This window comes from Convolutriloba macropyga, chromosome 1, assembly GCF_964194025.1.
Source record: "Convolutriloba macropyga chromosome 1, txConMacr16.3, whole genome shotgun sequence".
Lineage (NCBI taxonomy): Eukaryota > Metazoa > Xenacoelomorpha > Acoela > Convolutidae > Convolutriloba > Convolutriloba macropyga.
In genome coordinates, this window is record NC_134468.1 from 26,989,201 (window position 1) to 27,014,437 (window position 25,237).

At 31.8% G+C, this 25,237-nt stretch overlaps 1 protein-coding gene across 2 annotated transcripts in view; it reads left to right on the forward strand.

Moving 5' to 3' along the window:
• The first annotated feature begins 1,166 nt into the window (after positions 1-1,166).
• LOC142337317 (neuronal calcium sensor 1-like) overlaps positions 1,167-25,237 on the forward strand; it is a 72,231-nt gene continuing 48,160 nt past the window's right edge. The window contains exons 1-2 of one of the 2 annotated variants that reach the window (XM_075386527.1): positions 1,167-1,473; positions 8,012-8,640. In XM_075386527.1, the coding sequence (XP_075242642.1) occupies positions 8,427-8,640 (214 nt within the window). In that variant the 5' untranslated portion in view covers positions 1,167-1,473; positions 8,012-8,426. Of the gene's footprint in view, positions 1,474-7,610; positions 8,641-25,237 lie in introns of those variants that run through there. The other variant, XM_075386518.1, reaches the window with a different exon arrangement.

Consider the following 25,237-nt stretch of genomic DNA (forward strand, 5'->3'; position numbering starts at 1 on the left):
ATTTTGAGATTTAGTTTGAAATTGAGATAAATGTTGATTTTTGGATCTAATTTTTAGGTAAATGTTCAGTTGATAAAATTGCTCTTTTTTACGTGCCAAAGTGAACTAGTTTTGATTACACGTCCTTCGTTTCCTATGTTCGAGTGTTCTTCCTAGTGAAATAAATAAATTTGATATCACTGGTATGAGAAGTTATCTGTACAGATTTCCGTTCCTATTTAAAATTTTTTTAAACCTTTAATGGCGGAATATCAATTACTTCTTTAAAGGCAGTCAATCTCTGCTTTAATTAGTAGAAAATTGGAACAAGATTGAGGGTCAGCGGGATCGAAAATGAAAGAGGTTTGAACCTGGCCAGAACAAAAACTAACAAAAGGTCATAAAACCTAGAATCATAAAACCTAGAATGACGCGTGCACCTGGTGTTCGTTGAAGTTATATGACTACTAAAGTGGGTTGAGGAAACAGAATAGATCCCAAATTTATTAAACAATAATTTCAGGGTTGCGGAGTTTACTAACTAAGCAGCTATTGTTTGCTTGCTTTAATTTTGCTTTAGAGTTTTTGCTTTAGCAATTAAATAACTATTGAGTTTTTGTTCAAAAAATAAGGTTTTTTTATTAAAAAATGTAAGAAATTAAATTGACGGTGTTTTTTACGGAGAAATTTCTCGGTTCGGTTAGTAAGCTATCGGAGAACTTTATTTTTAGCTTCTGCGCAATTGATAGCTGTCAATCAAACACATTTCATCTCCATTTCATATCCAAACTGGAAAGAGCCATTCCCCAGTGGGAAAACTCACCCGTTCTTTCAGAGTAATTTAAAAATGAAAAACTGACACCTGATGAACAAATTAGTCTTTTCCACACTCTGATCGTAAGAAGTTCTGCTTTCATTCTTGCCAGGAAATTTGGAGGTCAAACGTCAAGTTATTGATTTTCATTTTTTCATTTTTATTCTGTAAGCGACTTTTAACATATCCATTAGGAGCTCTTTAATTGCTTTTCAGTTATTATTGATCAATTGATATTTCGCTTGCCTGGAAATTTGTTCAATCCATCTAAGAACCGCTTATTGTTTTCATGCGATTTGTTGCGGAAGTTATCATACTGTATCTTATCAAAAAGCTTTTTATATTTTTCTTCATAAACGGATATGTTCATTTAATAGCCATCGCGTAACATAAATCGAAGTTCTATTCTTCGCAAACTTTCAAAGTGACATACCTGTAGATGTACTTCGCAATTTTCCGAAGGTGTACATATTTTTACTTTGATTTCCGGCAGAAGATACTTAGTTAACTTCCCGATCAGAACCAAAGGTTCGATCTATACTACATACGTCATCAGGAAATCAATATGCTGCTCTTTGTTTCTATAATCTGGTCAGATATTCTTCAATTTTCGTCACATTCAAAGAGAATTTACTTTTTATGAACACCTAATTTTTCGTGTTCACTGGATATTTATATCAGTTTGCATCCGCTAACAATAGTTTTATTGAATGCAGGACTCGGCAACACTGCCCTTTGACGTTCTCTCGGATATATCGATATATTGATTGCACAGAATTGAGAGTGGTATCAACAGAAAGCTTGTCAAGCGTAGAAATTCAAATTAAAAAGAGATTTTTTGAATTTCGCTTCATCTGAAGAGTTACAGAGGTTTAAAGAATTGTGAATGCGAGCCTAATTTCTGTTGTTTTGTTCACACTTTTCGTTATTTTTGCTGAATTTTTCATCATTTTTTTGCTAAAATTTGACAAAATTGTTGTTGACAGTCTCATTTGTTTTATGTTTAAAGATAAAAGAGAGTTGACGAATAGTTGGATCCAATTGTTTTTCCCAAATATAAAGCTAATTTTTGTTTCAATAAGAAAAAGAAATTGCATTTTTTCAAGTGAATCATGATGTAGTCTTCATTGCACTTTTTTAAATTTAGATAAGGTTTTTTTTTATCTTTGATACTACGGGTTTTCATAATTATTTTTATTGACCCTTTCTCATTTTTGAGGTTCTCTTTCGCTCTCGTGTCCGATCATCACCTTAATCGCACATTAAAAAAAAGTTGCACATTATATTAAGGGCTCTTAAATAACGCGCAATTGTTTTTTCAAAATTTTTAGTGATCAGATTTTGATCTAACAGGCTTCGTCACCGTTTTCTCGCAAAATTGATATGACTTTTTGATTTTTGCCCGTATTTACTGTTTTGTAGTAGTATAACATTATGAACAATGACAAAAGTTTATGTATGAAAATATAAACAAAATAAATGAAAGATTTCAGTTGACAACTAATTGCTTCCATATCTTTGGATTCAACTTTAAAGTTTGAAAAACTTGAAAGGTATTTTCTATTTTTTTCCGTTTTGTTTTCCGTCTACTGGTTAATTGCACTCAATAAAGACAGTTCCCATTTTTTTCTGGTAAAATGCAAGTCACTTGGTTCAGCTTAATTTTTTTATGATACTATTTTGAGTTTTTCGCTCAGTTTTTTTCTAAAGAAAAAGAGCTAGACATTGATTTTTGGTCGTATGTAATGCTCGTTGTCTCTCTTTGATTTTGTTGTTATTTTTGTGTCTCGTTCTCTTGACTGGCAAATTTCATAGGCCATTTAATAAGTTGATGTTTCATATGTGTATCAGTTAGAGCTTAAAGCTTTTTTATATGAAAACGCGAGTTATATTTGAAAATAATTGTTTCTATGAACATTTTTGATCTCTTCTTCATTTGGAAGACAATTAGGTCAAAAACTTGATTGAGCACGGTCAGAAAATTATGTGAGAGCACATTTCAGAGTTTTTTGTCTTTGATCTGAAAACAAGGTGTGATTGTGTTAATTTTTTGTTCTTTAGTGAAATCTTTATTATCATTTTATTTATTCATTTTTGTTATTAATGTTGACATCAACATTATTGTTCTTATTATTATTATTACTATTATTATTATTATTATTATTAATATTATTAATATTGTTTTTTATTATTATTTTTATTATATATAAAACTATAGTTTATAATGTTACTTTTTTTAAAATGTTTTATTATTATTACTATTATTATTTTTATTTTTGGAAAAAAATCCCTTTTCTTTTTTTTATTATAAAAATTATTGTTGTTTTTATTATTGTGATTAGTATTTTTGTTATTATTTTAAATATTGATTTAACTCTTATTTCTATTAATATTACTTTGTAATAATACATTTTTTTACTATTATTATTGTTATTAATACTTTTCCGTTATTATTTATTATAAGTTTTATTATTATTATCTTTCTTATTTTTATTTTTTTTTATTATTATCAATTTTACTATTGTTTTTGTTTCGTTTTCATTATTATTCTTTATTTTATTAATCATTAGTTCATTTGATCTCATTGTCATTTTTAATTGATTTTGTTGTTATTCTTGTCTATTATCTTCATTACAGGCAGGTTTCAATGGCCATTTAATAAGTTGTTGTTTTTGATATGTGTAGTGGTTAGATTCTAAAGTTTTTTTATATGGACACAGTAATTTTTTTTGGAAAAATAATTGCTTTTGAAAATTTTTGTCTCTTCTTCATTTGGAAGACAATTAGGTAAAAAATTTGGGGGCGGCGGGGGGCAGGGTCGTAACATTATGTAAGGGCACTTTTCAGAGTTTCTTTGTTTTTGGGTATTTTTATGGATAATTTTTTATTATAACAATTATTGTTGTTATTATTATTGCGATCAGTACTTTTATTTTTTTTTGAAAATTTTTCTTATTACTATTAATCTTAATTCTTCATTATCATTATTATTATTATTATTATTATTATTATTATTACTATTTTTATTATTATTATTATTATTATTATTATTATTATTAATATTATTATTATTATTAATATTATTATTATTATTATTATTGTTATTATTATTATTAGTGTTATTATTATTAATATTATTATTATTTTTATTATTATTATTGTTATTATTATTTTTATTATTACTATTTTTAGTATTATTATTATTATTATTATTATTATTATTATTATTATTATTATTATTATTATTATTATTATTATTAGTGTTATTATTATTAATATTATTATTATTTTTATTATTATTATTGTTATTATTATTTTTATTATTATTATTTTTAGTATTATTATTATTATTATTATTATTATTATTATTTTTATTATTATTATTATTATTATTATTATTATTATTATTATTATTATTATTAGTATGTTTATTACTTTTATTGTTATTAATATTATTTTTATTGTTATTATTATTATTTTTATTATTATTATTACTATTATTATTATTAATATCGTTAATATAATCATTTTTACTTTTATTATCAGTTCTAATATTGTTATTATCATTATTAATATTATTATTTTTTTATCGTAATTATTATTAGTTTTTTATTATATTTAATGTTTTCATGATTTTAACATTGTTGTTAGTGTTATTAATGATTTTGAGCGGTTCCTACAATATAGATTCAATCGATTTAGGATCTGGTGTATTTTTTTAATCATTTTTTTTATTTATTTTGAGTTTTAGTTCCACTGAATGGCATTTTCTAAAAATTTTTTGATGCATTAGCCCTGAAAAAAGTTTAAACTAGAAAATTTGATAATCGTTTCAGTTAGCACCATTTCTGTTAAGCATAAAATGGATCAGTTAAGAGTTTTTCTAAAGTTTAGAAGAAAACTTTAAGAAGAAAAGATCTAAAAGCGCTAAACTTTTCCTATTTTTTGAGTTCAAAAATATGATTATCATTTGTTAAAAAATGAGTCGAACAATACAAGCAGATGAGTGGATTGGACAAATATTGCTGGTTTTTTGGAGAATACGCACCAAAATGTGTCAGAAACTTTTAACTTTTGTATATGCTAATTGCACATCGGGACCATCGGCAGTAATATGTATTGTATGATTAAACGCTTCAATCTCAAGGATGACATTAGAATGATGTAAAATGATTCACAAAATTATGTCCATTTTTCATATTCAAAAAGGAATTCGTTCAAATTTTTTTTCAAAAAAGCAAAAATAAGAAACTTTTTGAAGATGTTCAAATCTTACAATAATTTACTTCAAAAACGATAAAAACTCATTTTTTACTATGAACACAAGAAACTCTGTATCTATGTAACTAGATTAAAAAATTAAGTTCTGATCTGAGAAAGCAAAAATAAAACATAAACTATTGATACAAATTTTTCAAAATTATTGTTGGTTTTATTTTTCTTACCTCTGAGAAAAGTAAAATCAGTTTGTGAGCACATCAGATATAAAAATTATACTGACTGAGTTGGAAAACGAAATGTTTAGATTTCTATCTGCAAAATTCATTTCATAATTCTTAGTATCTAATTTTTAAAAAAAAATTGAATTAAAGTGACGAAATTTCCATATCGTTAATCTTAAATAAGTGTCGTGTTTTCAATTACATTTATTTGCACTTGAATTCATCTGACTTTGGGTTCATCGATTTAGTTTTTTGTGTGGTTTATAATTGTCTACATGATTGAAAAAGGAGCTGCTAATAGAGTAAAATACATCGAATGTGAAACCTGGCATCAAATGACACTTTAAGTTAAAAGGGAGTTAACATGATGTAATACAGAAACATTTGCCGGTTTTCAAAAACAGTGATATAGGTTATATCTACGAGCTCTTGTAAATTCAATTTAAAGCCAGAAATAAGTAGACTTGAGCATCAACTTTAAGCAGTTAACTTTAAGCAGTCTTTTTTAATTTAATTTCAATTATTTTTGGAGTGTACATCAGTAGAAAAAATAGTGTTTCAAGATTAACCAACATAGAATAGTTTCAATGAGACCATTTTAAGTTCGGGTCTGCGGCATTTGTTGAGCTATTTTAGCAAATTTTTCATACCTGCAAATTTGCAGAGTGCACTTTAGAACTTTATCAAATGGCTTCGTTTAAAAAGATTTCAAATGTCTGTTATTTGAAGTATTCTTTCATTTGTTCTGCTGCATTATTACAAGATTTACTCAAAAAGGTTTAAAGTGATTAATCAGTTTTTGTGTTTTTGTATGCTTCACACAACTCAGTACAATAAGAGCTCCGATTTTTCCCAATGTTACATTTAAGCGCTAGTTAAAAATTTATTAACTGTAGCCAGGTCTAAAACTTTGCTTTCTATGTTTCCTCTCCGCAACACACTTTTTCTAAGAGAAATGTGAGGATTTTTGTACTCAAAGTCAATTCCAATTTTGAACCAATTTCCTGCTAATCCCAAAGTGTTCATTCAAATATTACATCAATTCTGACATTGTTTCGAGCTTAACCTATGTGAAATCCTCATGTTATCGGAAATTTTGTTTTAGAAAAATTTTAACTGAGAATCGCTTGGGTTTTGCTGGATGAACAGCATATGTTGGATGAAATTAATCTGGTACTTAGTATATTGAGTATTTACATTAAAATAAAACTGACAGATGTTTTGCAACTATGTATAGAATCTTAATGTTTCAACGTTTTTGAATCAAACCTTTCCTTTTTGTTTTTTCACTTTTTTCAAAAGGGTTTAAGGTTTCTTTGTTGATTGCTGAAGACATGTTTTAAATTTACAAAAAATTGAAAGGTTGTTTTTCAGAATCGAAGGCTAATTTTGCAGCAAGCGAAGGCTATTTTTGCTTTAGTTTTTTTGTAACGGCTCTTTTTTCTTTAAATTGCTTTAAATAACGTTTTAAAATTTTGATTTAAAATGCAAAATTTTGTATGTAAAATTTGCGATATCTAGCTCGTTGAATTTTGAAAATCGGAAATAAAAGCAATGTTTTTGAATTCAGTCGGTGTTCTTTTTATTTAGATCGAGAAAACTAAAGTAGAACAAATTTTTTTTCAGGTAGCAATAAGTTATCAGCTTTTATCAGCAATAAGTTATCCTTTTAAACTGCCCTAATAAAGTAGGTGCTGATTTTTTTTGCAGCTAAGTTTTTCAGCACAGAATAATAGATGAAATTTTTACAGGCGTGGTTTAGAACATCCTCACGTGAACATTCGCGAGATGGTACTTTGAATTCAAATTAGTCAACATTAAACAACAACCTCAACTCGGTCAAATATTTTAATTTTTATCAAATTATAGAAGCTTAAGCCTCCTTTACTACTTGAAAGTCAAGATTATAAAGCAGTTTATTGAACTATAACTTATACATTATCTTATACATTACTAATAATTATTTTGAGATTTATTTTTACACCACCTTTTCCCTCGCTTTTTCATGAATATTTTTGGGGGTATGGTTAACAAACGTTGTTCCCCATGTAAGCTTGGGGGAAGAAGGGAGAGGAAAATCCCCATTTTTCTTTATTTCGGGGTGGTGAATAAACATTTTCCCCATAAGTTAATATTTTAGCGTGAATTTTCCCTCCGATGAATAAAAAAGACCATTTCCATTGAAAGCGTTTCAAAAATCAATTGAAACAGAGCCAGTTTCTGAGGAAAAAGTACTTCAACGCGCGCTTTTAAGTCTCAAATGCAGCTCCTATTGTGGAAAAGCATTTTTAATTCCTTAAAAAATAAAGAAATTGGTCAGTAAATGGATTTGGTTTTAATTGAAAAACTGTCAGTTATTCGCCTTCATATTCAAAGCTAACATTATTTCTGAAAGTGCAACTTTCACGCCACGACGCTTTAGCATCAATATTTAATCTAGTTGAATTTTGAGAGTAAAAGAGAAGAGTGAGCTGAAAATGCACAGATTCTAACATACCACGAGCGGTACTAGTAGTCAGTCAATTTACATTTAGAGAAAGAAAGCGGGGAATGAATGAGTGTTCATGTTTGAAATACATTAAAGTGTACTTTGTACTCCGAAAACGGCGTATTTGAAAGGGACTCAAAAAACGCTCGAGTATCATAAAAGAAAGACACAACTGCGCTCTATATCAATATTTACAGCATAACAAAAGGAATCATTATGCGAAAAATTGCATAACATTATACACCAAATACAACATATTAGCTTTACTACCCGCATTCTCTAAACTAGCATGCGCAATAAATCATTGCAGTTTACCTTATTGTGTTAAAATTTTTTGACTTAATTATTCCGGCTTTCAAAATCTGCGCCCAAATTTTTGTATCCTCATTAACCATTTATGGTCATATAAGTCTTGAACGATATTGCATGACGTCAATGGGACTGCAATAATGTAGCTGAGCTCAGCAACTTATTCTTCACTTAGAATACAATATCACTTTTTATTCCTGTCAACATTCTTGTTTTACTTTCCAACAGACGTTTTTCGTCTTTATTTACTCTTAAATTATTCATCAAAAAGAAACGAACTCATTCAGAAACTTATACCACAAAACTCTTTCCATATTACTATGCAATTATTTTAATGTGACACAATTATAAATCATTTTGCGATAAATACAAATTATTCGGACCAATTTAGAAGATGAGTTTGGACGGCGAAATTAGCGCCAAGGTTGGAAGACCCCAACGGCGAATGGCCGTTGCTATTGGACCGAGCGTCGCAGGTTCGAGTCCCGATCAGAACCGTGCGGCCAACCAGTTTTTGTCAGCTGCGACAGGAAAGTTTAGCCGGATGAAAAGAATGCTGACCAAAATCACAGCGGCTTCAACTGCATTCAACTCCATTCACCAAGCTGGTAAGCCCGGGGTCTTAATGTATTATAAGCTTTTCTTGTTCGTCACGATTCGGGCATTGTTCTAAAACGGGAGTAAGCGGACAATGTTCAAAAATGTTTATTCACATATATTCAGCAATTCTTACGAGACGATTGGCTGCCCACAAAAATCTAGTAATCAGGCATATATTGATTAATCAGGCTCGAGTCAATTCCAATAATATTTATAATAATTTTTTTTCTGGTGCATGACATATTAATATATGTTATGCACCTGAATTAGACATTTATCACAGTGACTAAAGACTTTATTTAGACATTTATCTTAGACATTTATCACAGTAACTAAAGACTTTATTTAGACATTTATCTTAGACATTTAACACAGTGACTAAAGACTTTATTTAGATATTTATCTTAGACATTTATCACAGTGACTAAAGACTTTATTTAGACATTTATCTTAGACATTTATCACAGTGACTAAAGACTTTATTTAGACATTTATCTTAGACATTTAACACAGTGACTAAAGACTTTATTTAGACATTTATCTTAGACATTTAACGCAGTGACTTTTATCACAGTGACTGAACCCCTTATTTTTGATCAAAACGAGCAGACTCTGCAGTTCATTATGATTAGACAACCACACAACATCATATGAGCTGTTCAGATGATCTGTAATAAATAATGATAAATTCGTTTGCGATATACAAAGAATACAGTCATCATTCATGTATACCGCGCGAGCACCAAAAGGCTGAAAGCCTGTGTGAGGGGCCGCTTTAGAGCTTCTTTTCCCATAAATTTGCCCTTGGTTTTACATCTTTTAAAAAGAGTAGTCAATCGTAAATACTCGTTCTAATGCTAGTGAAAAACGTCATTGTACAAGGTAAAATAGATCAATTACCAAAAAAGATTATTAAAAACTTCCGAGTCTAAAATGTAGTTGTCCCTAACTTAATGAAGAAAATCATCGAATTTTTGCTGCTCACAATCAATTGCTTTTCTTATTATTGTTTCGTCAAATTTTGCCAGTACGTTATATAATAAGCGAACTCTTGACTTAGAACTGCTTTCTGTTTTGCTTAGTAAGCTTATAGTCTCTTTTTATAAACTTTTTATAGTGTAAACTTTTTATAGTCTCTTTGTATCATTTAATGACTTTTCAACTAGATGATCTAAACCTTATTTAGTTCCTTGACCAGGTCGTTTAAACTCTGGATTTGGATTCCAATAATCAGCTCGTTCAGATGGGAAAGACTCCGCATCTGATCAGACTATCCAATGGTAGCATAACAGGTGGTACCCTAAGTAAACCACGGAGACTCTGAACGGGGCTCTCATCAGAACTACCAGACTCTGTCGAACGGCTGCCTTTTCTCATTTTGAGCAATGCCTATTTTGAGCTGGCCTTAACAGAGCAGTCACGTACCTCAGGCTGAGCTTCATATAACAGTTTGGAAGAAAATAAGACATATACACATCCGGATTCTCCTTAATATTCGCGGACTGAGTGCGATTGTGACTAAATTAATTCAAACGACGATCATTACTTTTCAGTTTGTTCCTTGCCTATTTCAATTTTTTTGCACAATTTTGAAGCGAGTTAAAGCATAATCAGTCAGTTTCACAAAACATTTTTGTTAAATAGCTATCGCTACCCAAATTTAGGCCCCAATTTTTGAAAAGATTCAAAAAATGTTTGTGGAGAGGGTTTTCATTGACGTGGTTGAGCTTCATACTTATAGTAGAGGACAAGTCTTTTCATGGGCATTTAATGCCAAGCACAGTCTTTTTTATATTCTTTTTGGGTCGAACATTGTCTTTCATGGGTTCAGAAACAGCATTTTAATTTTGGAACATGGTTTTTCATTGGTCGAAAAAAATGTCCTTTCAAAAAGCTTTTTGCAAATATTACAAAAAATTTTAAAAGTTTCCACCTCTGTGCATATTTAACAGCAAAAGAGCAGCTAAATAGCACCGCATTAAAGCTATGCAACTAAACAGAAAGTGGAAAAACTGCTAATAGACTTAAAATAGAGCAGATCGCGCTTAAGATAGATCATTTGTCGCAGTTGGACTATATCAGCACAATACTTGATCAAATCAAACCTTGTAGTTTAATTGCAGTTGTCTTTCTTTTTTGATGAAAATGAAAAATTGATGAGGCAATTTTCAGTTGCATTCCCATCCAATTTTAATGGGTTTTAATTTTAAGTTTTTTATTTTCAAAGCTCGTAGATTTTTGATTGATTTGTGTTTGTTGAGAAATGTAACAGACAAGGTAGCGTTGTTGCTGTCTATGTCATAATCATCAGTGCCCAGAAGACTAAAACTAAGAGAAAAAAATGCAGACTAATGAAAAGTTTTTTTTCGCCTCCTGATTAGACACTAGCTCCATTCAGTTTTTGTAAGTCAGTATTTTGACTCGAATAAATTTTGAGCATGGAATTTTCGATCGAGCTAACGCCGGGCTTGAGGAATTTTGTGTCAGACAAACATAAAGCATGAGATTTTGAATCGAGCAAAATTTCAGAGTATACAATTTGAGTCCACAAAAAGTCGAGCATCCGATTTTGGGTCGAGCTTAAGTTCAGCGTGAATACTTTGTGTCAAACTAAGGCCCAGCTGTTCGCTTAAATTGACCCATGATAGGGTGTACATGAAATTTGCCAACAATGGGGTGTACCAACAATGGAGTAGGTAGAACGTATGGAATTTTAGTCAAACTGAAGCAAAAATACTGTGTCATCTGTTTGATGTGTTGTCCATTCAAACCTGTCCCCTTATTTTCGACATTGTAGAACAGGTTATAAAAAACGTTTCCGAGTCTACTATTTACAGATCGGGAGAGAAATTGAAATTAATTTCTTTAGGCACAAATTGTTTACAATTATACAGAGCTGGGTTATCTCATTTTTCGTCAGATAGTTAGCTGAGCTCATTGATACAACCGGATTAGACAAACAAAAAGATAAATTGAACATTTAATATTAAAATTGTGATATCTTGGTTGTGCCACCACTACTCTCTCCGCCCGCTTTCAAGTGCCGCAATTCCTTTCATCTTCAGCACCTGTACGGACTTCCGGGTTGATTTATACTTCTTTGGTTCTCAAGTTACGTCGCTCAGGTTTTTGTTCTATAACTAGTGAAGTAGAAAAATCACGTCAAAACAGGAGGAACAATTAATTGCCTATCTGAGAACGAACGATCATTGCTCTGAAACCATTCCTTTCAACTTCAGCTGCATCAATATGACACTGAAGCGAAACAATTTTCCGAGGCAGATCAGCTGCAAAAATCAACTCATAACCGCCGCAAGAACCAGCAATGATGGTATTGAGATAGCAATTCAGATCTTTTGCCACATAAAATTGCATATAAATTTTTGTGCATAAATTTTGAAGTTGTGATCTGAAAAACAGTCTCAATTAGGACTTACGTGTTCAAATCATCAAAATTTCGTCGTTTCCAAAGGAGACTTTTACCTACAACTGGAAAGTGCCAAAACAAGAATGAAAAAATTAAATGAAAAAAAATGAAATCTACTTGACTAATAGTCTCCTGTATTATTCAAAAATTTAAGAAAATGTTTTAACCCTTAATCCGGTCTTAGATTGGTTAAAAGAACGTTGTAGGTTAGATGAAAAGGAAAGCGTTGCCGCACAACAGTGACTAACGAAACTTTTCTGGATATTTTATAAAAAAGCGTTTGATAAATCTCTTGTCATAGACTTCTGCTGAATCTAGCAAAAATTTGGGTCACAATTCGAACATTTTTTTCACTCCAAAATTTTCACTATATGCCTTCTTAGTAAAAAAAACTACTACATTTAATAAAATTGTAACTATAAAGTTGATAACGCTCATCCAGGAACCACTATAAATAAGCCTACTATTAATTGCCTTAATATCTCTTTAAACCACACTGTCAAACGGTATATAGCTAGCAGTTATGATTTAATTTTGCGTTAAAATAACCTCCAAACTCATGTTGTTGCAGTCATAATAGAATCCACGTGACAATTAGTTTATGCTTGTACACAACTTTTGTATCGTTTTCAAAGCTTATTGGAAGCAGATAAGAAGTAGAGCTGCTATAAGTGGAAAGCGCGCAAAACAACAGGAACAACATGTTCTCTCAGCATTTTCTTGAAATTCAAAGAACTGAAAATTTTATCAACCACCTCAATTTTGAATGAATACTCTTAACTCCACGTGAAAAAAATTGACTGTATTGGTTGCAAAGTTTTTGTTTTTGTATAGCTATTGTTCGTTTTTCAAATTCACTCTGAAATTTTTCTTAAATTTTTTTGAATATTTTTGCAAACTGTTTGGTGTTAACGTTACACCTAACTTTCAACACATGATGTGACAAATGTTGCCATTTATTGTGCTCAAGAAATAAGGTGTTGCGTAGCCATCCTTAAACATTTAAATCCTTAAACCCTAGAATCATAAGATTCAGAAAAAAAATAAATTTGACAGTCAAAATATTATATTAGGAGAATTTTAATAAGAACTGCTGTTCTAGTCTTCAGAAAACATCAATTTCAGGTGCTTATTTCAATTCCCTCGTTCAGTCGTGATAAGTAAAGCGCTAAAAGTCCTGTATAATCTCATTTTTATAATTTCATAATTATTCTGAAGGCTATAATTTTTTTATTCACCCCCAAATTTGATTGAATATATTCAAAACACTCGGAAAATAATATAATTTTTGTACTCGTAGGAGCCCGTATTATTCACCTAATTTGCTCGATGATTTACCTCTGTTAAGTTTTGTGATGATGAGCATGCTAAATTGGTGATTACTGTAAGAAGAAGTCCATTAGTTATTGAGTTAATTATACAGGTGTGACAGGTGTCAAAGTTTGATAGTTTATGTAATCAAAGAGGTCCATGAAAGGCGCCCAATTTTCATGGACTCGATTTATAGATCAGTAAATATATACGAAAGCCCAATGCAGCCCCAAATACAGATCTTCGGAACAACTGATTACCAGAACCCACAGAAAACAAATTGGCAATCAATTGACCACAGAATTGTTTACTTTAAACTGTTTCGTCTTGTGGCTTTTTCTTACTATAGAGTAAAGTAACATCAATGATAATAACAAAAAATAAGAGAAACTTCTTTATATCATAAATTAAGGTAAAATGTTTGTCTTCTTAGTAAAAATAAAACGACTTTATTTAATAAAATTGTAACTATAAAGTTGATAACGCTCATCCAGGAACCACTATAAATAAGCCTACTACCAATTGCATTAATATCTCTTTAAACCACACTGTCAAATGGTATATAGCTAGCAGTTATGATTTAATTTTGTGTTAAAATAAGTTTTTTCAATAATCAGTGCTCAGTAATGAGTTAATATATTGCAAATGAGTCAAAATTAAAAGATCGGGATTATATTTTGTTTGTCTTTCAGTTTTTCGACAAAAGATAAAAAGCTTAAAAAATATAAGGATCATTTTTCTCAGTTATTTCATCTTTTCCTTGAAAATCTTTGGATTTCTATTGAATTCAAAAAAATAAATTTTTGAATGTGTACTATTTTTTATTATTATTCGGCGTTGTGTTTGTGTTTCTGTCTATTTATGACATTATTATCCAAAAATGCAGTAAAAATAGTCTTTAATCCAAATGCAACTGAAAAATCATGGGTTGTTGAATTAAGGAGGTTGCCGTTTTAATTTATTTATTCATTAATGCTTTATCTGAAGACAGCAAAACTAATTGATAGAAAACATAACACAATATTGCCTTGGATATCATTTTATATCGGAAAAAAATAATTTTATCCGGATACATCCATTATGAAAACAGTTGATCTTTCAAGCTTTCGAGCTTGTTAGCTGCCATCAATATACCAAAATTTAGATTTCGTTGCAAGTTATTTCTTTGCTTCCAACTTCATCGAAATCAACCCACAGCTACTAAAAAATGCTTCATTATGTCTACTCTGTTGAAAACTATTGGGAAACTTGGCTTTCTTATAGATATTTCTTCCTTAGTTTTCTTTGAGGAAAATTGTTTGTTTATTTGATTTTTTTAGTCGCGAAACAAATCTGAGCCATTGCATAATTGGGGCATTGTTTTGTTTTTTTTTGTGCCCTTAAAAGTCTTCCATTCTAACTCTCTGTCCATTTTTCTCCTTCGATCCAGCTGCAAGGATTTAAATAGTAAATCAACGAGGGTTAAAATATCTGTTTTTACACATTTTATACACGTTCCACAAAATATCTGCTAATTCAGTTTGTGTGTTGACTGTGGGGGTCCTATTTCTTGAGAAGAAAACTCAGAACACTTTTCATCCTAGAAAAGAAGCAGCGCAACCATTCATTGAAAACGATAAAAGCTGTCAAGGTTTGCAAAATTATCTATCCAACATAATATATAATAATATAATAATAAAGTCGTTTGAGAATGATTTCACGTATGAATGTTAACCATACATCACGTCAGTTAGTCTAGAAGACCATCGACGCAATAAAAGATTTTTTAAAAAGGGTCGCTCAATTACTTACGAGATTTTTTCACTTTTCACTTTTTAATAAAACCTAGAGTATAACGATAAATGTCAGTTTAAAGGAAAAAATAGTTCAGGTATTAAAAACGCTTACCGAAATAGAGTGATAAAATAATGTGAGTCTACTATGTACAGATCTCTGAACTTTTGATAGCGTTTGTGATTTTAAAAGCACTCTTCAATTGAAAAAAAATGAGTATCGTAGTTTTTTTTAAATATATGTATAAAATATTGAAAACAAACTATTATCACAAAAGTTACTTGTCAACAGTACCTAAATTTTTCAAAGCAAATTAGGTCCACATAATTTTAATGTTTCTCGGTGCATCCCAATGTCATTTTTTCTGCTTTTATAAGAATTTTTTTTTTAAAAAAAAGCAGCGAACACCGCGAAATATCAATTGAGGTCCTACCAGTAGTTATGCTTCTCAATGGGATTGCAGAATAGGATTTAATGGGAAACAGTCATTTTTATGGATCCGACTTAACTATATAGCACAATTATAGCACTATCATCTTATGCTTTCCTCTAAATAACTCTGTTTTCTATGTATTGTTTCGCTTGTTTGAGAAACTCAGACGCCCTTTTCTTCCATCAAAGACTGCTGCCCTCTAGGAATACCAAATGATATAATGAAAAGTTTTGGGTTCTCTTTTACGTGATGTTTTGGAAACGTGATGATTTGATTTTTGAAAGCGGTACGTTCAATTGCACGCTTACTGAAGTTCAATGGCAAGCCAATTCCTGAGAAAAAGTGATTTATGACCATTTTCTTGATTTTAGAAAAATAAATAGCTGGAAAATTTGAAATACTTTGCATTTATTGTTCCAGATTTTGTTAATACACTTGAATTTGTATATTAAAAATTCAACAGAAGTTTTTGACAATCTAACAAACTTTCATTTTTATCGGAGACAGTTCAGATTTCAGAAACAGTTCCAGCAATTTCACATTAAGATAAATCCACAATTCTAGAACAGCATGTTGTAGTTTCATGCGTTTTTGTTTTGAGCTTTAATTTTATGAATTTCTGAGTCAATATGTGCATATATTTGATTTCATTTCAGCGAAAAATAAATCGATACTGAAGGCTTCGTGAAAGTGAATGTAAGAGTCGTTAGAATGTCATATTCTTCAAAAATAGATGAGAGTTTTTTGTTTGTTTATGAATTTGGAGTTAATGAGCGCCAACACAACTGCTGCAAAGCCATAATCTCATTCACTGCAAAAAACAAGGTAGCATCTAAAGCTACAGCCTAAAGATTGCCAGTTCTAATTTCAACATCAATCTTGAACAAGCAATCTTAAACACATGCTTTAATGTGATGTGAAGAAGAAATTCTGTTTCGATAGCGGATTTCTCTTTGGTTAATTTAACTCAAACGTGATTTGAAGTAAACTGTTCGTCAATGTTGGAGCGAGATATATTTCAAAATAGTAAAAACAAGTTTGACGGGCACTCAATTAAATAATGTAAGTAAGTAGGGAGATTTCAGTTGAATCTTATTCTGCGAACAAGTTGATAGATATCGGGCTTTTGCATGTATTCGAGCTTGATCTGTGAATGTCAATTGGAACAATTCTGACCAGAGCTGCTTCTCCTTTTCATTCTTGAACAGAATTTCCGAAGACCAGTGAACACAAGCTTTTGTAGTCAGACGAACAGGGATTCTTTATTAGCATCACTACCCTGTTTCATTGGGATAGATTGCGATATATTTAAGGTTGGTTGCAGATTAAGGGTTATGACTAAGGGGTCATCCCTGGTAACAATCTCAGTTGCCTCAACAATTTGCAGTTTTGATCCAGACCATGATTCAAGCGCACGATGCGCAGATGTGCGATCGAAAATGGTATGATCACAGGTCTTTTTGGTCTGTGACCTTGACCTGGGCTCTTTTCTGTTTATGCTGTTTTCTTTTGTCAGTTTGTGGAAGTTTTCTTAGGCCTTGCACTGTTTAAGTTTCTTAAAGTCACTATATATGCTCCCTCATTTATCAACGCTGTTATCCAATAGTATTCCTTGAGGTCTATCGATTTTGGTTTTAATGGTTCTTTGCTTTTCGCGCAATCAATTTTTTCCATATTTTTTGCCTTCTTTTTGTCTTGACCAAGAGCATGAATTTGAATTTGTTTGGTTTCTCTTTTTTGTGTTTCGAGATGATCATTTATCATTCTTCGTTTCTGTGTTCTTTCATGTCGAAATCCTGAGTTATTTCTCTGGATTTTGTTATTGATTGATGGCAACCATTTCTGTCTTTTCTTCATCGTCCGTTTTGTCTTCTAATTGCAATAGTTTCAAAAAGATTGTATTTAGGGTTCTACAATAAAAACCTGTAAAGATTGAGTATTCGTCGGTATCTGACATTTTCGTGATTTTTGGTTAAAAAATTTTAAGTACCGCGAAAAGAAATAGATCAAAGACTTTAATGGCGGCTATATGGCGTTTTTCTTCGCCAAGAAAATTTAGATCTATCATGCTTCGGCACGTAGCTTATTGGGCATATAACTGCTAAGGCCCCAGGCGCTCTTTTTTTTACATACTAAAAAGCTATACAACATAAATTGTAGATGGAGTCATGTAAACACTTCCGGAGGGACAGAAAAAACTCAAAATCTTTTTATCATTTCCAATGCTCGGGAAACCCAAAAATATCTGGTTATGTTATAAGGCAGTTTTAACAGCCGTTAGGGTTCCCTAACTTTTCCGAATTTTTTCTCCATTTCGTGCTAAGTCGCTTGCAAGTGAGTTTTTCTTTAAATATCTCGAAAACCATCACCCTAGGAGCAAAGTTTTCTCTTTTTGATACTTCGAGATGCTTTAAAATTTTTTTTAAGAAAACGCGAAATTAGGGGCTCACCGAATTTAACAAAGAAGAGAATGCAGAAATCCGAAACTTAATGTAAAATTGCCCCCTCTCAACACACACACACACATACACACACGCACACACACACACACACACATACAAATGCACACAAACACACAATCTTACTAAGAAATTTTTCGCTAGTTTCCAAAAATCATAAATTAAAAAAATCAGTTTCAAAAAATTTTTGCAAAAACACCAATCTTAAGTCCAGGACAACGACAGTGGCAAAATTTTTCCTCATTAAATTTTTTTCAGACATTCTTGTTGCAAAAAATTGTGCCTGCGTAATTGTATAGGAGATATGTTTTTTGAAAATTTCTCCCGGAACGGCTATGAACTTTCCAAAAGTGCACATCAAATAGCTGCTGAAGACTGCCACAGCTCTCCGAAGAAACTAAAATTTTAATTTTTTGTTTTCTTTTCAAAAGTTTAAAAAACGATATTCTGTTTGGTTCCACCTTAATAATATATCTGAGTTAATCATTGCTCAAAAATTTTTTGAGGTCTTTTTCTTATCCCATTTAAAATTTTTGTAATGTTCTAGGTGGTCACATATAAATTTTTTAAATTTTGAGATTAGTTATCAACATTTACCTCTATTGGGTATCAAAAAAGATTGCGCACCGGAGATCGCTTGAAAAAATTTATTTTAGCTGGAAAAGCTTTGATAATTTAGTTTGAAATGCTTTGCTCGAAAAACTTTGATTTTTGCTTGAAAAAAATTAGTCTTAGAAAGTTGCAAAAATAAAAAACGTAACCTTTTACAATTTTTGTTCAAAAAATTCTTTTCCGATGGTTTTTCCATCCAAAATTAGATTTTTAAAATGTCATTGGACTGAATGTATCTATTGGTCAGCTCGCAGCTCAACAGCGGATTGTGACAATTCTGGAGCAATTTTCTTTACCAAAATTGAAAAGTTTATTTTTAAAAGTTTTTAAAGAAAAATTATCAAAGTATGTGCGCAAGTGTGGTCTAACATGCAACAGAAATACTGGTAGCTCACATTTTTTTAGTGGTAATTAGCGAAAAAGAAATTAGTAAATTTTGTACCGGATAATTTTTTCAGCGGCCCGTTCTCTGCATCCCAGCAGTATTTCTCTGCGCTTGCGTTTTTCCAATAGTTCTTATCACTAAACTCAGTGTTCCTTGTTTTTCTGTCAAAATCGTGCATTTTTTGGAACCTGTAACCTACTCTTCAATTTTTAAAAATATTTTAAGTTTCCAAAGTGAAGCTATTCAGCCTGACGACTTTACCAGTACCTGTTCTTTGACAATCTGGCGTTCATTTAGGATTTTTTTGTCATCTTTCGGTCAGATTTGAAATAGCCATGGATGCGACTTCAACATGAAATGTTTGTTATCTGAGGATGCGAACAAGGGGTTCTTCACTTATAACAAAGGATTGTAAAGGTGGTCTATGTTTATAAAAAATTGAAGTAATCAAGATTTATTTGTTATCATTCTAGTTTGGCTTGTTATCGCATACACTTTTAGTTTTGACGACTGAATAGGTTTTCGTCTAATTGCAACCATTTTTTAATTTTTTTTCCAGCACTTCTAGCTCTTTTTGGTTTCTACAATATGTGTTGTCAGTGATTATGATGCGCTTATCAATCTGGTCAAGTATAATTGGGTAACTAATCATTTGGTTTACCTTGACAAATATTTTGGATCTTTTCTTCTGTTCTCGATTTTTTTAATGAAATTTTCTCTATAAAAATTTTCATTGATTGCATGACTTATCTTATGATGCTTCCTTATTTTTTCTTTCGATGAACAGTGTTCCTGTTTTTCTTTGGATTATTTCGGCAATACTTAATTCTTGAAAAATTATATTGCTGATTTGGAGTGAAAAGTCATACGTTAATGATACCAAACAAGTGCACAGAATAAAGATGCCTAGTCTAAATAGCTCGAATAGTAAGAGACCAACTTTTAGTTTTAATGAATGTGATCATACTAGTTTTCAGAATGATATTTAAGTTTTATCAGGATTTTTTGATGTTCCTTTATTTTGTTATTTGATTTGTATTAGATCAGTTGTATGGATTTGGACAACACGTAACTTTTTGGAAAACTTTTGGTTTAAAACTACTTTTTTCGTTTTGTTTGGTTTGTAACTTCTTTCGAGTAATTAAAATTGTTTTATCCTTTTTAAAGAAGCTTTTTTTTTACTGAAGTTTGACGAAAATAAGGTAAACTTTTTAATAATCCGGCTATGAATGATGATACGGTAAAAACTTGTCGCATAGCAGGAGAAAAACTCAGTGTAAAATAACTAAATGGTATAGAGTTTAATATAAATGAGTTGAATTTTGGTTTTTGTATGTTTGTTTGTTTATTTTTGTTACCCCATTGTGTTGTTCTTCCAGACTGGTGTCTGTTTCAATCCCCTTTTCCAATTTTCGGCCTAAGGTTATGGTCCTATTACCAACACATTCTCAGAAACCTAGTTTAGTTGTATGGTTATTTTTTCCGCTTGTCCCACTTTTCTGTAAAAAATTGTCTGTGCTTAGCAAATCTATTTAGTTTTTTGCTTGTTAGAATTGGCTCATTTTTCGCCGTGTAGTTCGAGTGCCTACTCATAGGTTTAGTAGATATATGCCAAGTATGTAGTTGTTGCTTGTCTACGTGAGTTTGTTGCTGTAGATATGAATCTGTATTACCCGTTAAATTTTAGATAGTTCCGGCTTCAGTTTATTTTTTCCGAGATTTTGGCTGGTAATTTTTGATTTTGCGTGATGATTGGGATCCTGTTTGCGTAGATTACAAGTACCTAATTGGCTCAAGTCATCCGAAGCTATAAGTGGTTTTTCGTTTCTTTTGTGTCATCTGCCTACTGGAGAGTCGTTTTTCTTCTCACTTGCCACGACTGAAATGAACGTGGAGTATCCATTCATGAGGTCTGGTCAATAGCCTGTGTCATGGTATCCGACCTCTGGTTGGGTTGGATCCAGACGGACATTTCTTTGATTTACTTGTTGATGTTTCGTTTTTCTGGAGATTATTTTTTTCATGTTTGTAAGACGGATGTCCTTACTTTTTACTGTTTTTTGGTTATTCCGTTTGAAGACAAATTCTAATTGATTTATTGATTTCTTCTTCATCTTTAAATTTTTTTAAAAATTTTTTTTCTGTTTTTATTGGTTTTTTTTCTAAAGAAATAATCAATATTCCTGAGCTTCATCTAGAGTTTCTTTTTCTGTGGTTGGTTATCAAATTTGATTTTAATGGAGGATTTGCTCTCACTCAGAAAATCTTGCCAGATCTGTCTCAGGCAATTTTGAAAATCTCAGTTTGTGTATTGCTTATAATAACACTGATTGGTTTGAAAAAATAAATAGGTAATATTCAAATTGGGACCCGTTATTTTTTTTCGGAGCATTTGAATTAATGAAGAGTTGTACGAGAATCATAGTAACTGTAATATATTTCTCATGCTGTCCCGAGGAGCATACAAATTTTGAAAAAAATTAAAATATTTGCTGATTGTGTCAATTGTCCATTCAACGTTTTTAAATACAAAAATTCTGGCCTGAAATGTTTTTATATCTGGCAACAAACCGGCCTGCATGGTAGACGGTTATTGATTCGTGTTAGAGCAATTATGTGGTAATGTCCTTAAAAAAATTAATTGCAATGCGTATCCCTTGTTTAATTATGATTTAAATATCATCGATGTTTTAAATCTGTCTCCCAATACTGATGATGAAGTCGTTTTTCTTTAATTTCAGAAAGTGCGTAAAAGGTAATGGTTAATGGCGCTTCAGTTTTTCAAATGACATTTTTGTTATTTCGTTTTTTATGCATGTTTTTAACCAAACTAATGCACGTTAGGCCTTTCTTTGTTGGCTCTACTTTTGATTTCAGAGTCCTTTGTTGGCCAGTACGCTAATATTGCGCTCTCTTTCGTATCGGTGTTCCCTATTTATGCGGGGTGTAGAGTCCTTTTGTGATAATCAACTTCATCACGTACCATGACTATCCCCATGTCTGTAACCATGTCGTTTTTGATGGGTAAGTGAGCTACGTTTAGGTACTGTACTTTCTGTCTATTCCAGTTGTACATTCTTTGTTTTGATTGAGCTCTCGTGGATTTTGTGGCAGTGTTGTTGAGCTGCATGGGTTGTTTGTTATCCGTTCATGCACATTCCCAAATTGGTTCTGTATCTCGGCTATCGTTTATAGCTGGATTTGGGTAACCCGAGAGTTTGGGAAACATATCTTCGTATGCGGAGTTTATGGTGGATTACTTGGTGTTAATTTTTTTTATAGCTTAGTCTGTATTCCTTGGGGTTTATCTCCACACTTAGTGAGCCTATGTAATCTTCGTCCCACTTTCTATCCTTCTTAGAGTTTCCTAACATGTCTCGACAGCTTTTTCTTTTTATTTTTGGAATCAAGTGAGTGCTTTCCAGATAGACTATATGTAAGACGCTGCTGTTTTGGATTAGGGTGAAACGAGGTGAATAGTTCATATATTCACTAGTTGCTCTTTTTGGTAATCTCAGCTTGCATTTTTTGCTCTTAGTTGTTACCGCAGATTTATTGGTGACCAATTTGTATTTTAATTTGGCTTGAAAGTGTGTTGTATTGTCTTACTCACGATATTGATGTCGTTGTTGGGCTTTGATATCAAGTCATGGAGTTGTTTGTTCTTTGATCTGATGGTGTCTTGGCTGAGCGTTTCTGGTTGGTCGTTCTCTTTAGAGTAGTCCTTTCTTTCACCTTCGATTTTTTCTGTATAATGGTTGTCTTTTGTAGATCGATTTGGCTATAAAAGACGCATGGCTGACATATCTGAGCCTTGAGATTGGGAAACCTACTGTAGATTGGAGGACGTGTAATTTATGATGCATATGAAAACATAATCCAAGATTGTCGAAACTTTTGAGCTCCGAGTACTTTCAGTTAGTGAGATTGTCAGTTTCCGTCTTGCGTTTTGTATTAAATGAGCGTTTGTTAGAGCGATCATATGCAACTTGTTGGTGGCATGGACAAAGGCAAACTGAAGTAGTTAATTTTATAGATTCACTATTTGATCTTTTTGATAAAAACAGTGTGCTTTCCTCGTTTTTAATTGCTGCCCAATTACCTATTGATGTCAAAAATAATTTGAATTTTGTTTGAAAAGTAGAGATTTCATCCCGTCCAAGATTGTCATGGCATTGTTGCTCGTCGAAGTAGCTGATAGCATTGTTTGCTTTCGACCTGATTCGCGTAGTCCAAGAAATTGAAGATAAAATTTTTTTCAAAGTTGCTCTTTTCTCAAGTTTCTGCTGTGGATAAGTCCATGATTTCCTGATCAGTACTCGGAACGAATTTCAAGTCTTGATCAGTACTTTTTCAGTGAAATACAAGACCTGAGTTGGCAAATCAGCACTGATCGCGTCTTATCTCAAGTCTTAAGACTTGTGAAGACATGTCAAGACTTGCTCAAGACTTTTCAAATCTAAGTCAATTCTTGGTCAAGTCTTGATTATTGCACAATTAAGCAAAGTAGAGTCTTAAGAATAATTTTTTTATGATAATTTTGCTAATCGAACCAAGCTATATTTCTGAATTGAGCATATACCAAAATGCCCCATAACTTCGCCACAAATTTTTTTCAAGGGGCAGAAAAAGTGGCCATGATTGGTATCTTCGGGTGATATCAGAGTTTTTTCATTACCTATCAAGTGAACTTTGTGGAAGCGCTCGTGTTGTTCTGTGCTTCTTTTTTCTCTTGGGAGAGATTTTTATGCAGGCCACTGTTAGTGGCTGCCTTTTTCTTTCGTTACCGAACGAAAACACACCAACAATAAAAACTGCACAATACTTGATCCAAAACTTGTCAAGCTTTGGCCAAGACTTGTTAAGTCTTTGCTAAGACTTGCACACGAATTGTCAAGTATTGACCAAGGTTTGACTCAAGACTTGGCAAGACTTACGACTTGATCTAAGAATTGCCAAGTCTAAGAGATGGCACGATCAGAGCTCTGGTACAGCATTAATCCACGACTTGTTGTTTCACTGAATCAGTACTTTCGGCTAGTTTGCCTTTAACTACGTTCTCGTTGCAGATGTGCTGGAGTTTTAAGTCCGATTCGTTGTCTTTTCGCCATTTTTCAGCCGACTTGTTTCAGAGTTTTTCTCCGGCAAATGTTTTCAGAATTCTTGCTTTCTGGGCCTTCTCTTTGGGATGCCAATATCATATATTGGCAGAACTTATCCAAGTAGTCTTTGTACTTTGTTTCTGACTCGTGACCGTATTCCTGAATAAATTGGAGCATGTTTAAGTTTTATGGGATTTTTTGTTCTGCTCGCAACGCCTTATTATCAATGGTGTTATGGTTAAAAAGGCATGTCGTAAGACAATAAAGTTAAATACTCATTTTTAAGTACCTGAATGGTACACACGATTAAGAGAATTGAACGGCAGATGGCCTTGATAACGACAGGTAAAATATTCAGTCTATATCTTGGTGGTGATCATGTTACCAATAGTGTCGCACCATCACGAATCCAACAGATTCACGATCCTCCTTGTTGGGATACGCAACGTATTTCATGGCACTGTTGTGCAAACTTCTCCCAGTGTTCTGCTATCTGGGTTTCCGGATTATGGCCATGTCAGCTAAAAATAATGATTTATGCAGCTTGTTTCAGTTGATATTGTCATACAAATTTCGTTACTGTATTCGGAGTGAAATAGCGGTGCCAAAGTGCAGGATTTATGGTTCTTAATTATATGCTATTTCGCGGAGCGAATTCGCTATTAAATTTGAAATATGAGAATTCGTTTTTCTGAGTGCTAAATATGCGTGCAATTGGCGGCACGATTTTAGCTCTAGTTTATATATTCGTATTTCGCTTAGCGAATTACGACTATAAGTTGTTTGAATACAATTGAGTGCTTGGCGGAGGGAATTGAGAATAAAGAGAGGCAACTAAACTTGAATTACGAATTGAGCAGAATGAGGAAATCAAAATTAACTAAATTTGATCAACAATTTGATCACATCAAAATATCTCCAAACGCGGCAACTCAAATCACAAGACTACATGAACAGACGAAATTTTCAGACAAAATTTGTAAACAAATTAAATAAACGTGAAATATGAAGATTTGATCTTCAAACAGGAAAATGACAATGGAATTAGAACTAAATGATAAACAAAATGAACTAAACTAAAATAAATTAAAATTAAACAGATT